This window comes from Excalfactoria chinensis, chromosome 2 (assembly GCF_039878825.1).
Source record: "Excalfactoria chinensis isolate bCotChi1 chromosome 2, bCotChi1.hap2, whole genome shotgun sequence".
In the NCBI taxonomy this organism is placed as follows: Eukaryota; Metazoa; Chordata; class Aves; order Galliformes; family Phasianidae; genus Excalfactoria; species Excalfactoria chinensis.
In genome coordinates, this window is record NC_092826.1 from 105651324 (window position 1) to 105667707 (window position 16384).

General features: G+C 42.2%; 1 protein-coding gene across 2 annotated transcripts in view; it reads right to left on the bottom strand.

Annotated features, from left to right (window-relative positions):
* Positions 1-5410: 5410 nt before the first annotated feature.
* Positions 5411-16384, bottom strand: part of IGF2BP3 (insulin like growth factor 2 mRNA binding protein 3) — a 102508-nt gene continuing 91534 nt past the window's right edge. Inside the window, exons 12-16 of one of the 2 annotated variants that reach the window (XM_072328877.1) lie at positions 14816-14935; positions 10660-10734; positions 7123-7254; positions 6695-6808; positions 5411-5855 (exon numbers count right to left, since the gene is read on the bottom strand). In XM_072328877.1, the coding sequence (XP_072184978.1) occupies positions 5754-5855; positions 6695-6808; positions 7123-7254; positions 10660-10734; positions 14816-14935 (543 nt within the window). In that variant the 3' untranslated portion in view covers positions 5411-5753. The remainder of the gene's footprint in view (positions 5856-6694; positions 6809-7122; positions 7255-10659; positions 10735-14815; positions 14936-16384) is intronic. The other variant, XM_072328878.1, reaches the window with a different exon arrangement.

Consider the following 16384-nt stretch of genomic DNA (forward strand, 5'->3'; position numbering starts at 1 on the left):
AGAGGTCCTTCCTGGAAGAAGGTGGCTCAATGGAGCTTGCAGTGAGAATAGTAGGAAGAGACATCTATTTAAGCTACTTACCCCATAGTTCAGGCACAGGCTCTGCAGTGGCTGTTTTTCAGTCTTTGAAAGGCCTGCCTGTGGTGGCAGCGCACACTGAAGTACCTTTCCTGCAAAATGGCTTGAGTGCTATAAGATGAAGCTACATTAAGTAGTAAAGCTTAAATGGAGCTTCTTGTATGAAGTCGGTTGCTTTTGGTTGAGGCGAAGCAAATCATGTGCCGGGTTGAAGGAAGAGAGAAAACAGAATAGTGTTGCTGAGCACATTAAAGGCAAGAGTAGCAGTGACAAATGTGTCTCGAATTAACGGAATAATAAGTCAGTTCTTCAGCCAAGGCCAACCTGTTTTGAATGATAATAATAAAAACACAACTGAGGAACTTCAACCCCTTGCCTTCATATGAAAACATTCAGCTCATTGTAAGTGCGCAATAAGCCTCTCTCAGTTTTCCTCTCACCTGCTTCCTGAAAAAGGACACTGAGGCAGCATATGGGGCAGTGTAAACCTTCAAAACCTTCTGAGGTGGGTGAAGATAGTCCCAGGGGATGCCCTATATTACTCAGCATAACTTGCTGTTGGACAGACAGTTTAGCACTTTCAGATGTCATTGCACACTATTGGTCAGCAGCTGCTAAAATCGTTAGAAGAGCTTTGGGATGGTAACAAGTCTTGTTTTCTCATTATGGAACAAGGCCTTTGTTTCTAGATTAGGATCTCTTCTTTCTGGAGAAGCTTGCTTTGCATCTGGGTAAGTAGATGCTGAGGTTAAGCATATTTTCATCCATAGCCTACTTCAAGCCCAGGCAGCATCCCCTCCCTGTACAGCAGCTGCTGTTTGCAGTGCCTCATTTCTTGGTTGGTTTGTAAACAAAGAATCTCTCTGTCCTGTTTCAGTCTGGATCATTTCTCATGCGGTGTCTGCCCTCTAATTTTAGGGGTAACTACCATGAAGTTAAACAAGGAACTGTAATAAATGTACTTAATGAATGGAGGTATCACCAGATCTGCTGTCCACAAAATTAAAGGTGTTAGTGGTAAACGTCTCTGCAAAAAAATAAGATTTGCAAAATGCTTCCTGCTACTTGGCAATAAGAAATTCACCTGGAGGAAAGATTACATTGACTTTCTTACACATTGTGGTGCCTTCAAAATCAGGTATTTCCTCCCAGGAGAGATACAGAGGAGTAGCTTCAGATCATCCCCTCAAAGCCTTTCCTCTGCTGAAGATGTGTACAGCTAGCTGAATAGAGGCAGGCTCAGCACATGGTACCCTGTTATATGCACTCGCCATACTTTGAGTAATGAAGGAACAGTAATGAGAGCCTAGAAAAAAACAGTAAGCGATAGGAGACGGCTGCCATGTGAAGTCTAGGACTCTTACCATTGGAAATGAATGAGGGTAAGAAAAATATGAGACAAAAATACTAAGATGCAAGAGAAAAAAATGAAAAAACCAATTTGCTGTCAAGGCACAGTGACAAGAAGTGAGCTGCAAAGTCCACTGATGGCTATTCATCAGAAATTCCAGCTCAGGAAGAACACTTCTTCACCTCGCATTTAACGCACGCTGTCATAATCTGTACCACCCTGCGTGACTCACTGAGCCTTTGGCCTGACTCTTGAGTCCTTGGCATTAACAAAGTCTGGCTGGTCACTGCTGTGCAACACTAAAGCCCTTTGGGAAGAACATGTGGGGATGTTTCAGCTCCATGGATGGTGTGAGACCCTTGTGTAAAATAAAAAAGCCCCTATGTAGTTTGCCCAGGGAGACATGGACCATTCAGTCCTCCCCAGGGCTGTGTGCAGGCTTGGTTCTGTGTGGGATCCCATGACAACGGGATGGACAACAGCGTGAAACTTTGGTCACCACATCACAAAATTCCCTGCACTGCATTTGAGCAACTTAGTTATCAGGTGGTGTCTGCATCCATGAATTGATCTAACAGCTGTTACAGCCCAGCTTACCCAGCCTGAGTGCTTACTCCATCGATTTCTCACGTTCATTTTCGAACCCCGTGCTCATGTGCCATGTTACAATTCTGCTTGTCCTGCACAGCATACATGCTTCATTTGATGGAAACTAACATGAGTGCGCATGCCTTTGAAGAATAAAAGCTTCAGAAGGTTAGAAGCAAATAAAAGCATCATGATTAAGCGAGTGATTAAAAAGTCAGAGGTTTAACGATGACCAATGCACCAGCATTACAGAGGGAGGCTTAATTTATGTTGCTCAAAGGGCAGGGATGCCAAGTCTGATAAGTGAGCTCACTGGAAGGGCGAGCTCAAGTTCCCCATAAAATGCAGTACCATACACAGTGTTTTCTGCAGACATCATTTCTTCAGTTCTCCCTTTCTGCTGGTTGGTCTCAGTAAATGAGCTGTGAAGGCATGTGGGAAGATGCAAGACTTTGGAAAAGAAGCCTAGTTTTCCACTCCACTTTAAAAGGTAAGAGTTGTTGTTCATCAACACTCTTCCTCATTCCCCAACACCTCCCTCTCACCTTGGAGCATTCACAATGAAATATTTCAATAAAAGGGATCTAAATCAAGAGAAGAAATCACCTTGCTGGGGATCTAACTGGGGGCACCGCCTTCCTGGCAATGTGTGTGTCTGGGACAGAGGAGGTGGAAGAAAGTGAGATACAAGGTGCCGTATTTACTCTCTAATGGGCAGTTCAGGCTTCTGGGCCATGCTTATGGCCCTGCTGCACCACACACAGAGTGTCACTACTTGTACTGGAAAGTGTGAACATCATAACTCGGCTGCTGGGTGCCCTCACAGTTATGGAATGCCTGTGGTTGACTGCTCTACCTTACTCAGTTATTACTACAGACAGAAAAACAGCTCGATGGAAGCGCAGTAAATACTTAGAACAGTCAGTCGTTATGCCTCATTAGTTTAAAAAAACAACACACAACTGTATCTGATGATAGGAGTTAAACTCTTTATTCCATTCAGAGGCATCTGGCAAGTGGAGCTGCATTGGGGGGCACATTACAGATGAAAAATGATCCATACTTTGTGGATTTTGAAATCATTTACAGTATTTACTTTCTAGCTATTCCCAAATACTCCAAATTACCAAGTCTCAATTGAAAATAAAACATGATTTCTCAAACTAAGTCTAGAAATTTAAGAGAGATGACAGCAATTAAATCAGTAGATGTAAATGCAGCGCCTATTTGTAAATCATCCTTATGGAAAATAATGAAGTCAAATCCTTCTCAAACGTTAAGAAAGAAACATCAGACTGACTTAAGCCTCGACAAAAATTAAAATGCTATGACTTCTCATACTTCAGTAACTTTAAATTCATCGTAAGAAAAAAGAATTATCCTAAAGGCTAGAATGAAGGTCACTGTCAAAAAAAGGAAAAGAAACTCATTTTTCTTTGCTAAAACTACAACATAAGTTTGTGGTTTTTAAACCGATTAGTAAAGAAGAGATGCAGGAAAAAAAAAAAAAACACTTCAGACCATTTTCAAAATTATCTAATCTGTACAACAATGATCTTTGGGAAAATTATCTAGTCTATGTAGTAATGCCTCTATTTCAACATGAACCTAGGAGGTAGATAACAAAATGATGAAACAAATGGTTTTGCTCGTTGTGCCCCTCAAATCAGTGCAGCATGGTGATTCTGATCATCTCATGCACAAAAAACATCACAAAAAAAGGTTCAGAGGTAATAGCATGGCTCTGTCGACCACACGCATACAGGCGCGCACGCGCACACACACACACACAGCAGTCTTTATGCACCATGTGTTGCCACATTTTTTTTTCTTTTTCTTAAACTGAGGTAGACTGAAGTTTATTGTAGAACCTTGAACGTGTCACTATTACCACAATCAGCATTCAAATTACATTCTGAAATGAAAAAAAAATTTGGTAACTTTCCTGTTATCCCTGCCTTTTGACGTTTGTTTTGTTGTTTTTTGTTTTTTCCTCTAATGGTTGGTTGCAGAACGTGCATAAATCCTGCTGCATCTATTATAAGCCAGGCTAGAGAGGTTGTTGGTTTGTTTTGTTTTGTTTTTTTCTCGTAATAAGTTTTCAAAACCTTCAAAGTGGCTTAGTGTGGCCCATAACAGCGGCTGGATATGTAAACTTAGCCTTCGTTATCTTTCAATGTGGTCAAACGCTGTTTGACCTTCCCCCATCGTGGTAACTGAAAGCAGTATGATACGATCCGCAGACGGCAGAGACCCTCACGGCCTCCATTAGGCCCTAGCAGATCGAGCGTTCTATCAAACTGAAGATGAAGCTTGCTCTTTGAACAAAATGGCAAAGTCCAAATGGGCTGCAAATGGTTAAATGTAGCATCATTAGGTAGTGATGGTCAAAGGCACAAAGGGTTCATGCATTCAATCAAGTAGCACAACAACAACAAAAAAAAATCCAGCCTCTTGCAGCCTTCTAATTGTTATTTTTTTCCCCCAACCCCAGCCTCTTGCCATCACTTCCTTGTCCTGTTCCCAAAAAAGTACCGTCACAAACTTTTTCATCCCATCTTAAAAGAAAACTAAACGGCATTGCTGCTCTCAGGATGTTGGCATCACCTGCTACCTTTTGAACATTCACTGCATTTATTTTATTTTTTTTTATTATTTTTTTTTATTTTTTTAAACAAATGATGGTGTTGAAGCCCTCAGAAAACCTGAGGCCGTGGTTTGTTTTTTTTTGTTTTTTTTTTTGTTTTTTTCACCCACCTTACTCCCATCAGCCAGCAGCTAGAAGTGCTCTGCTATATTTTTCCCCGCTCAGCCTGTCGTACTCCTGGCTGGTGGCTGATCCAATTTTAATTCTTTTTTAAAAAAATAAAATGCTCAAGAACTATTAGCTTTATAAAGTATACAAAATACCAAAAAAAAAAAAGAAAAAAAAAAAAAGAAAAGAAAAAAAAAAAAGGAAAAAAAAAAAGAAAAAGAAAAAGAAAAAAAAGAAAAAAAAAGCGAAAAAAGGAACAATTTCTCATTGAGGTACTAAATGCCTGAGGTAGTTTAGTAAAATGCATATTTATCTTTTGATGCCCTGGCCAACACCATTCAACACTTCCCTTAGGTTATTCATGGCAGTGTTATGGAACAAAAAAAATGCAACCAAATTCTTTTTAAAAAAAAAAAAAATGCCACTTGTTTCGACATCGGGGCTAACACTGAAACTCTTGGTGACACCCCTGCTCTAACCCCAACCCACCCACCACCCCACCCTCCCAATGTGTTTCTCTTTTACAGCTGGACCTATAAGAGCAATGCCTTTTCTTTTTTTTTTTTTTTTCTTTTTTTTTTCTTTTTTTTTTTTTGTTTTGTTTTTTTTTGTTGTTTTTTTTTTGTTTGTTTGTTTTTAAACCAGTGAACTCAGAAGAGAAAGCTTCATTAAACCAAGTTCTAAAATTGCTGGGGAATAATAAGAACAATAAAAAAGACTAACGAGTTTATGTTAAATTGTGAGAATAGAACAAAAGGGAAGTGAAGGGGTCCTTATTTTAAAGCTGGGTTTCAAAAGTTTGAGAGAGCCTAAAGAATACATTCTCAGAGACAGCGTTCAGCGGTTGCCTGGTCCTCGAACAGGTGATTGGCTTGGTGGATCTTCTGCATATAACTTCAACAGGTGCTCACCACCCGTCTCTCTGTTGCACAGTCTGTCTTTGGTCTGGCATCTGTCTCTGATGGGCCATTTCCTAAACCTTTATTTCCGTCTCGGCTGAGGCTGTCCACTTTGCAATGTTTTTTGCTGTTGCTGCTGCCTTCTTACCTGAGCCAGTATTTCCTGAATTTTTCTCTGAGCAAGCTGAAGGAAATAAAGAACAGACAACCCATGATGATGGCACCCAGTGACCGCAGTTCAGAACAGACCCCAAGAAGTTGGACTAATCAAGTTCTTAGAACTGAGTACTCATTACAATTACTCATTATATACTCTTTTTTTTAGCTATGGTGCACAGTTTTTAAACTTTTCTACTTTTTCCATCTACCCACATGGTCAGGTTTTCCATGTGTAATACAGAAAGCACTGGAAGATGACTACCAGCAAGACTAAGTTCCAGGCTAACTTCATTTCATTCCCCTTGGAGGTGCTTTCTATAAGAACAACTGCTTCACTAGATATCAGACTCTATTTTTGAGTGTGAGTGATCTCAAGAGGTTACATCTCACATTCACATAACCCTCCCATCTCTCATTTCTGAGCTATGAATCACCTGCAGCAACATAACAAAGGAATCAATGAGACAAGGGAAGGAGTCTTGTGATTCCTTTCTAGATGACATTAAATTAACAGACTGGGAGACGTGGACAAATTGCATTCCTTGCCAGGTATCATGGGAAAGCTTACATCCCTCTTTCATTGGCATTCCAGTCCAAATACAACTTGGGTTTTCTTTTGCTTTGAAAGTTGTAACTGCCTGTGCTTAAACACTGCAACAGAGACTTGCAAGAAGATTGTTTTACATGTGTATGAATGCAACATTGCTAGAAATCTCTCTCACTACAGCAAGACAATTATAGAGGCCTGGCAAGCAGTGTTTCCTATAAGCTGAATGTCTTCTATCCCTTCAGTGTACATGTAGATGGAGAAGACAGCCCATGGAAACATCAAGGCAGTATAGAACTTCACTGCAGTCCTCCTACCTGGCATGCATAGAAGTGACCAGTTATTTTCACAACCACCTGGTCATTTTCATCAGGTGTCTGGTCACGAGGGACTACAACTTCTGCACTTGTCAAGTTTTGAAGCTCATTTACCTGTAAATAAAGAGCTGTTAGAAAGTCTCAGACAAATACTCCACAGCACCCAAGCCTCAAAGATGCTGCTGACCTCAGAAACATCCCCTTGTCCAAAAAAAGAAACCCACAGAATAACATGTTTTAAGAAGTCTGTAAGGTTGGTTTGTCTTGAGGAAATGGAAAGTTTAACAAGTCTGGTTAAGAAAACACCATCAGCTTCAATGCAACTTCAAAGGATTAGCTATTAATCAGTTAGCTAAGTGTTTAAACCTTATATACTGAATTACAAAACATAACAATTTAACATTGTCAGTTGTGTATCGGCTACTTACTGTTTTGCCTCCTTTACCAATAACTCTACCAGCAGCATAGGATGGCACTTTTATATGAGCTTCAAGTTTCACTTCTTCTTTAGGTCCAAAGAAATTTTCTTCTTTAAGTTTTCCATAGATTCTCCCTTGAGCCTACAAAAATGTCTCCAGTTAAAGAACGTGCTTATTGAGATGGAGTTAACTTCAAAAAGCTCCTCTGAAAGGAGAATTTTCAATACCCAACTTCAGCAAAGCGTTTTCCCAATCAGCGCAATAGCTCCTTCCCTAAAGTCTTTGTACCGAACTAGAGAGTACTGCTATTTAACTTTAAAAACTACGTGACAGACCAGCGAATCAAGGAACAGTTCAACAGATTATTATTCTACTCATTGGTAGAAACATTGCTTTTAAAAGAATCTATTGCATCTCCATAATGGGTAGAGAGAGGTAGAGAGAACCGCCTGGATAAAGTTGGTTGTTTTTGAACTTGCACCCAGAAGCACAGAATGCCATTAATTGGCTGAGAAATTCATTCTTTTAAGTGTGCTAAACTTAAAGTCACAGGACAAAGACTTGCCTTACAATAAGCAGCTTCGTTTTTACACTCAATTACAACATATTGTTTTTTTAAAAATAAATAATTCGGAGCTTGCTCAGTTTTCTGAAGTAGAAAATTGGATCTGTCTGGATCTAAATGGCACCATGGGAACAGCATCACTTCAGTTAGCACACAGTTGCCTTTTCTGGGGCACATGCAAGCGCCAGGTAGCAAGAGGAAAGTCCACTGAGACTAAGCTGCTGAATTTTACTGATGTTTAAAGATGTTTCTTCATCTCCTGCCATTTGTCAGTGAATTCTTGAGAAGCAGTAACTAGATTTTCTCCTCTGCCTATCCTACGGGCATCAGAAGATGAATTCTATTGAGATACTGAAGAGAGATGCTTTGGGAAGAAACCTCTGGCCACAAAGCCTTTCCAGTTCAAATCCTTTATCTCTTCTTTTAAATCACACCCACCAGCCCTATCACTACGTGCAGCCTCCTTACAGTCTACCACCGCAATGGAATACAAGACAACTCAGCGATCAGATAATTATGTTAAATAGTGGCAAGTTATCTCATTTTTTGCTCGTCCTCGAGATTAATCAAGTTCACACTACACTACTGTAGAACGGGTAAGACAAAAGACACTGCGTGATGCTGGAGCTGAAATTACTCAGTGCTTTTTGTAGGTCAAATTCCATGTGAACAGACAAAAAAAGATCTGTAGTGCATTGCTTTGGCCTATGTGGGACATCCTGTCACAGAGGACACAAAGTCAGCATTCCAGTGGGGCAAAAGTCTATACCAAGAAAGCCATCAAAACACCACACAAACTCAACAAGAGATTGCATCCTGGCGCCATCTGACAACCTGAGAAGCAGGGATTCCTGCTGCAGGAAAACTCTTCAAGCAAGTTGGTCAGGAGCTGCTAACGTCCTGCTCCAAGTCTTCAGTTGGAGATTGTGAAATGATTTCCAAATCTGTCACCTGACAAGCAGTGGCACGGCCCGTTTTATTTCAACAGTTTTTCAAATGGAGAACACCTTGACATCCTGCACAGACTGCTGGATGGTGTCCCAGACTGGAGGCAATGTGATCCCCTCTGAGTAGCGGCATCACAACTATGCCTGAACTCTGGGGTGCACTGCAGCACAGACTGTGAACAGTGGCATATCCTCACCCTTCTTCCAGCTCCCTTGCTAATAGATAGCCTTGCTAATTGCAACATCCTCAGGCTGCCACAGCTGAGGAAGAAAAGGTGCAGCCACTGCAGCTACCACTGACATGAATCACAGGGAGCAGAACACAATGTAATAAGGTAAGGATGCCAAACTCATAGGGCTCTGTGCTGACAAGGCCTCTCCAAGAGCTGGTTACTCAGCCAAGCAGCAACCATTCCCTCTTCAAACTGCTGCACATCCAGATTACATTCCCGATGTGCAGCAAGCAAGAGTCTGTGCTCAGAGACGGAAAAGACACCTGCACAAAGGACAGAATTACTGAAGCTTGGGTTTGATTTGTCTTGCTTCAGGTTAAGTGATAATAAAAAAACTGAGCTCTGCTCCTCCATAGCAAGAGGACGCTGCTCAAAGACATTAATAGGCTGTGAGGGTTGGAGCTGATGGAAGACCTGAGGGACTCTCCTCTCCTTCTCAAGGGCAGCATTCTCAGGAGCAATAGCTAATAGATCAGTCCCTCATAGCAAACAGAAGCTTAAGTGCAGAAGAGTAACTGATCAGTGGGGTTTTGGCCAATGCAGGGAGTTCTGAAAGTAGAAACTTTCCTCCTTGCATGGACTGGGCTGGGGAGCAGAGCTGGCAGCAGAGCTCTGTGGGACTCCAATTCTACCTGAGAAGGGAAACTTGAGGACAAGCCTTTGCCTACATGAAAACCAGGATGAGAGGCACCTGATTTTCTGCTTGAGAGTAAATTCACTGATATCTAATGGAAAAAGAAGGTAGCCACAAATTCAACTGGTGCTGATCTCATGTGAGAGCACCCTAGATGTGGTTTGTGCCATGTGAGTAAGCCCCTCCAAGCACAGAAAACATTTCAAGGAGGCAGAGCTTCTAAATTGTGCTTTACGTTTGGTAGCTTCTCAAATCTATATGGCAAGAACAAACTGAACAATGATCTCAAATGCACCCAGATCACTATTATCACTGTGAAATACCTGCCCTGATATTTCTCCATAACTCCTGAAGGCATTAATGAAACTGATTCTAGATATGCCTGAAGTTTGTGCTCCTCCTTGCTGCAAGATGCCCTGAGGCAATAATGCAAAGACAAAAAAAAAACAACCGCCAAGAATAAGCAAGAGAGCAATGCCAGGACATGATCTACCAAGTGGCTTCCCACCTGCTCAGGGCCTCACCTGTGATGAAACAGAGCTGCTGTACTGAGCCATCTTGCACTCCTAACACAGTCACCTCCTTTCGGGAGTAACTAGACTTAGCCCTCAACATTCAAGGCAGAAGGCCACTCCATAGCTCAATCTGAACACAAGTGGGATAACCACACTGGGCTGTCTCCATGCAATTATAGTGTAAATACAGTTAGAAGGCTCATCCTTATCTGCAGAGCCATACAAAAAGTTTTTTTCAGTCAGCATGTTATTCAGAAACCTGAAAAGGCTCAGTGTCCCATCTTGTCAGCTTTATTTCCATTAAATAGGCTGCACTAATTGCATGTATTAAGATGAGCTAGAAAAACTGAACTGCTGTGACCATTGCTAATAGGGAAGTATAGGAAAGTGACATGGTCATATGTTCATGTTAGACTTGATTTCATCTTACGTGAAGTTCCTACCAACGTTCAGATAACCAGAACATTGCCTCTGATAGTACTCTATTACTCATGTATCCACATGACATAATTTTCAGTAAATGGGAAGCAAAAAATCTATTATTTACTAGATTTTTGAGTGAAATAGTAGTGAGAACCAAGTGTTTTGTTTTCAGTATTGGCCCTTGCAGCCTAAATGCCCCTTTAGATCAACAAGTTTTTATATGGTGTACCTTAAACTGAGCTTCTGGAGGTCCAGTGATGATAACCATCCTCAGCTTGGCATCTGGTCCTTCAGCAGGGGCAATCTGGAATGCATAAACATAGCTGTTGGTAGCTATCTTTTGAAGGCACCATTTAAAGCCACCTCCTCCCCATACCAGTCTCACATTCTGTTCAAGAGTGAAAAATCATTCATTACTGCAGTAGCATTACACTTCAAGTCATGACAGCTTGTTCTCTTTAAAGTACATTAATTACCTGAAATGGAATGTGGAGAAATTGGCTAAACCATGAGCAAGTTTACTTCTGAAAAATAAAGGTATGGCTATGCAGTTGCATGTGGCAAAATCCCACGAGAACTTCTCACGTGGCTACGAGGGATGCAAGATACGCAGCCTTCAAAAGGAAAAGTATGGTTAAGAGGCTGAAATTCTTATCCTCACTTAAACAGCCTTTCTGACAAGTTTTGCCCATTAGCAAGAGTTTGCAATTGTCCCCCCTTAGAGCAGATGATCTCTTCACTGTTGTAACTAATCAGGTCCAAAACGTTCCTCTATACTGGACAAAGAATTCTGCTTCCAAGTGCTTTGTATCTGCAGACACGTGTGTGACCCTAATAAAAATGAACCTCCACCAGAGCTGAGACAGAGACTCCATAGGGTCTTCAGCAGTTCATGTCACCGCAGAAGTAAGATTTCTGTGGGTGCTGTTCTCAGACTCCAATGGTATTAAATAATTCAAAGTAGCCTCTGACATTCTGGATGAATCTTTTGTTTATCACAACTGACATTCCCATTGTTGCATCTAGTATTACATAGCTGCTGTTGAATGGGCAATATTTTAAACATTACAGGATTTCATCTTAGCTGTTGGCAGAGGGATGTTATTCATATTTAACAGCTGTAGTTTATTTCAGACAAATTACCAGCCACCATGCATCATTTTCGCTAAGGAATTTTGCTAACCAAAGTTTATATAATTATTCATATTGTACCCTAAGATGGAGAATACATTACATGCTAGTTATCTGGTTTGCATATGGTTTGCATACCATTTCTGCATTCCAACTGGCTCTATCTAAAAATACCCATTCACTTTAGAGAGGTACAGTTACTAAAATGCCAGCATACAGCACCATGGGTAGGGGTGAGCACAGACTAAGTCCATTCATTCCTTGGAACACAGGACTTTTAAAGGGGCGAATTTTTAAGGCATGTTAGGCACCAGCTGCCTGAGCAGATCTCAGCCTGCTGATTTCCATTCAGGCAAAATGGACAGTGTCGTTTTTGCCTTTCAATCACCTCATATTTTCTTAGTGAGCACCTGCTCCTTTATTGAAATTTAAAGAAGAGTGTTTTCCAGCAAGTCTTCCATTACGTCTTTGCATGTTACACATATGTAAGTGTTCTGGAACATGTCTTGCTTTGCTTTCATCTTAGAATGTCTTGATCCCAAGAGGTGGAGTAACACTCTGTGAAGGAAGCATGACCATCACATTTCAATGTCTGGAGGTACAATCTAAGAGGCTGCAGTGTTCGTTTTGTCTGTTTGTTCTTGAAAGGCAAGTTTCTACACGTACACATTGTACCCCGGTGGTGAATATTTAATTTCTGGGAGAAATGGCATTACATTCCCTAACGGGGAAAAAGAGCAGTCTTCCGCATGCTGAGTTATGACCAGACAGTCGCTTTCATACACCTAAGATCTGTAGCTCATCCCAGCTCCTTCAAAGGCAGTGAGGAGGACTGTGGGAAGCGTTTCTAAGCAAGGAGATGACAGCGCTCTCCAACAGGTCCCAGCATTCCAGAGCAAAATAAGCAGCTGACAGTTCAGAAACCTCTGCCTGGCTCCTTGGCTACACCATTCTGCCTACAGAAGTTCCACACCAAGCTTGTATCACCAGGCAGCAGCCTCCAACACAGGAACAGAACCTGAGCTTGCCAATAACTGCCTGTGGCTCCGAAGCCATGGGCTGGCACCACAGCCTTGTGCAGAGCCTCTCTGCACCTGCAGTTTATTTAGTCTTGTTCTGTGGCTACCTAGTTTCATTAGATCTACCAAGTTCATGATCACAAAGACAACACATGTGGATGTAAAATACTTTCATATGCAACTATTTACAGCACAACTCCAAATAAGCCCAGAGCATCATGTGCAAAGGCTTACTTCCTCCATAAATCATGGTTACCAGTTTGTAAAGTTGACAGTTACTCTGGCATTCAACAAGTTACTCTGTTACTAAAGTCATTCCCTCACACTCAACTAAAAGCACAGGTTCATGGATGACTGTGACCTATTGCTTTACTCAAAAGTTACAATAACGGATGGGTGGTCAACACAAAGGAAGTTTTGAATAAGCTTGATTACCAGCTGTCACGTGTAAGACTTTTCTCTAAGAAGCAGTAATGCTGTTCCATGTTTAGTCAGATCACTGCTAAAATTGTGCTTTTATTCTAACTGATAGTATTACATGCAGCGTCCAACTTATCATAGTTAAGTTTGGGAAACACTTCTAAGATCATCTAGTACAACAACAAAGATCATCTAGTACAACAACCACTGGCCCATCCCAACCATGGCCCCTAACCATGTCCTTCAGTGCGACATCTACACGGTTCTCCAGTACCTCCAGGGATGGTGACTCCACTACTCCCCTGAGCAGTTTTCCAGTGCCTCACCACACCTTCTGAGAAGAAACTTTCTTTAATATCCAGACTGAACCTCCCCGGCTTAACTTGAGGCCATTAACTCTCATCCATCACTGTTGTCTGGAGAAAGCCTGACCCCCACCTCACTGCAGCCTCCTTTCACAAGTTGAAAAGAGCGCAATGAGGTCTTCCCCGATCCTCTTATTCTCCAGACAAAACAATCTCAGCTCCCTCAGCCACTGCTCATAAGACTTGTGCTCCAGACCCTTGCCTAGCTTTGTTTCCCTACTTTGGGTGTTATCCAAGGCCTCAAATACATTAACAACAAAACTTCCAAATTCAGTAAGCATATCCCATACTCACTGACTTTTAACTGAATTGCAATTAATACAGATATGTTGGTTAGAGAGGTGCCAGCCTGCAGAAGCAGCCTGAGGCTACTGTTAGCCAGATGCATGAAGAACGCAGGGAACTCCCTTTCCACTGAACTGCCTTCCAAGGACCAGCTAATGGGCTGGTTCGGACTGGTTCTGGGAAGTCCAGGCTATTTCACATTTCTCTCCACCTAGCAGTACCTTCCACATATCATTTCATCAATAGATGGAAACCAGAGAGAGTAGGAAACGTGTTGTGGTACATTGTATCATCTGCAAGATGCTCTTTCTTCTATTCCATCAATCCACTGAAAATATGATTATTAATCTGTACTAATGAAAACTGACTAGGTAGTACAAGAGGTATTTAATAGTGGCTTAATAATGTATGGAAACAGGTAGCACACCAGCTGGCTGACTGGCATTCAGCAAACCACACACTGAGCCCCCCATGAGGGTTTCCCAGTTCATGCACACCCAAGCGAACACCTTCCAGGAGAAGCCAAAACATCAGTCTGGCAGCAGATGAAGTTACAAACTGCACATGGAACACTACGTAATCAAGGCCAAGGCTTCATCTTTGCAGCTCCGAATAGCAGAAGTGACCATTTATGAGAAAGAAGCTCCAACATCTAGAAAAGATACTCATGGTTACAATGACCCAGGAGAAGCTCAGGATACACCAGACTAAAACACAGGAGCTTCATTCAGGGTAGAGCCACCAGAGTCTGACTGCACCACCTGGTCCTCCCAAAGCAGAGCAAGAGCAGTCACAGCAGCAGCGGGCTTCACCTGTGCTCTTGGTTTCAGAGGGGAAATTTATCTCACCAAACTTCCCTTTACCATAAGCAAGGAGAAAGCCTTCAAGCACCGCATTATTAAGACTCAAGTCTGTTTCTAAGAAATCAAGACCACCAAAGTAGCTTTCTTTGCAGCTTATATTTCACACCTCAGGAGAGGTTTGAAAACATGCTTCTAATTATCTTGTCTCGAGGAAGATTAAAAGATGATTTATAAACAAATGTACCATTTATCACATCACATTCTAAGCACGGAGTGGGGGAGGACACGCACGAAAACACAGCTTGTGCAAACTTGCTGGAAGTGTCATGGAGAAGAGACAAAGTTAGTCAGTGTAATAATACCTTAATAGATGCGCCTGCAAAGCGAGAAAGTTGTTTGATGTGCTGTCCCTGCTTGCCAATAATAGCTCCAACTGCCAAGGCTGGGATGAACAGATGAACAGTCTCAGACTCGGGCTGTTGCTGTGGGGAAGAAGGAAATATGCAATGAGTGTTTTTGAACATTATGAATCAGACTGACAGGAAAACTGGTATGGAACAAGCATGCATAGAAACGAGGGGGAAATCTTCAGTGCCCTCTGAAGTCTGGCTTTTTTTCTGGAAGTCATGGAATTCACAGAACATGAAAGAACGGTTTGAGCCAAAAGAGGATTCTTTTATCTTTTGCAAAATAGTTCCAATTCTAATGCTTTGGAGTCCTGAAAACCACCGAGCTGTTGCTTCTTCCCGAGGCATTTGTCCTTACCTGTGACTGCCTTGGTGCTTTTCCACATGCAGACTTGGCACGAGAAGGCTGCTGTGAGTGAGTAGGCTGCAGCGCTGCAGCCAAACGCTTTCTAGTTTTCCTAGTGATTTTGGTTAGATTGTGCTGAGGGCTGCACAAAAAAGCCTCAGTGTTGCATCTATGCTACAATTTCCTTTGTGTGGGAGTGCTCTGGAATGGTAGCCAGCGTGAAGACTGTCAGTGGTTCCTCCTGTGTAACATTATGCAACAGCCGGGGTGCTGGCTGCAGGCCCGAAGCCGGCTGTGAATCCAACAAGATGAGGCGTTCCCCAAGGCTGCAGGGCCAGGCGCTGTGCCTGCAGGACCCCAGCACACCACAACTGTCACTGCTCTCAGCCACCATACAGCGCAGCACTTGTGTTTTTCTGTGTGGACTGCACAGAAGTGAGCCAACCATAGGGCTCTACATGCTGCACCAAAACATCATTGCTTTACCAGCCTTACTTTACCAGCTGCTTCTGGAGAGCTCCTCACAGGCTGGTAGAGCAGCGCTGAGTGCCCACTACACTGCGGTGCCATTAATCCAGTCACTTATGCTGGGATTTACTTCTCAAAAGCACTTCACTGTGAGACCTTTTACAAGGTAAGAAGTACTTAGAACCTCCATTCACAACATTTCCTCAGCGCAATCCTTTTACACTCTTTCAGAATTTGGTCCCTTTGTTCTCAGCAACAGAGAACAAAAAATCCCTTTCCCTGCAGTTGTACTTGCAGACGATCGCTTGGTGCTACCACACAGAGCACAAGGGACCATCCATGCTCCCGTAGCTCTGCAGCTCCTGGTAGGGGTGCAGGCCCACATGCAGAAGCACCAAAACAGCTTTTCCTGTGATACTTTAAGAAATAAAGACATGCTGTATGCAACAAAGAGCAAAAAGCAGCTGCAATCCTAAAAATAAACCAAAGAAGCAAGCCATCTCAACTTATTTTTAAGTATCCCAGTCCTTCTTTCAAGGGGAAGTCCTGTTCCACTGCGCTGACTGTAAACAAATCAGAACAAAATGCTTGTTTCCAAGTTCTACCACTTCATTTTGGTAAACACGAGTCAACTGTAACCTCGGGAGAAAATTCCAGGCACAGCTCCACGCACCAGGTGAAGAAAACCCAAAATAGGATATTTAGACTAG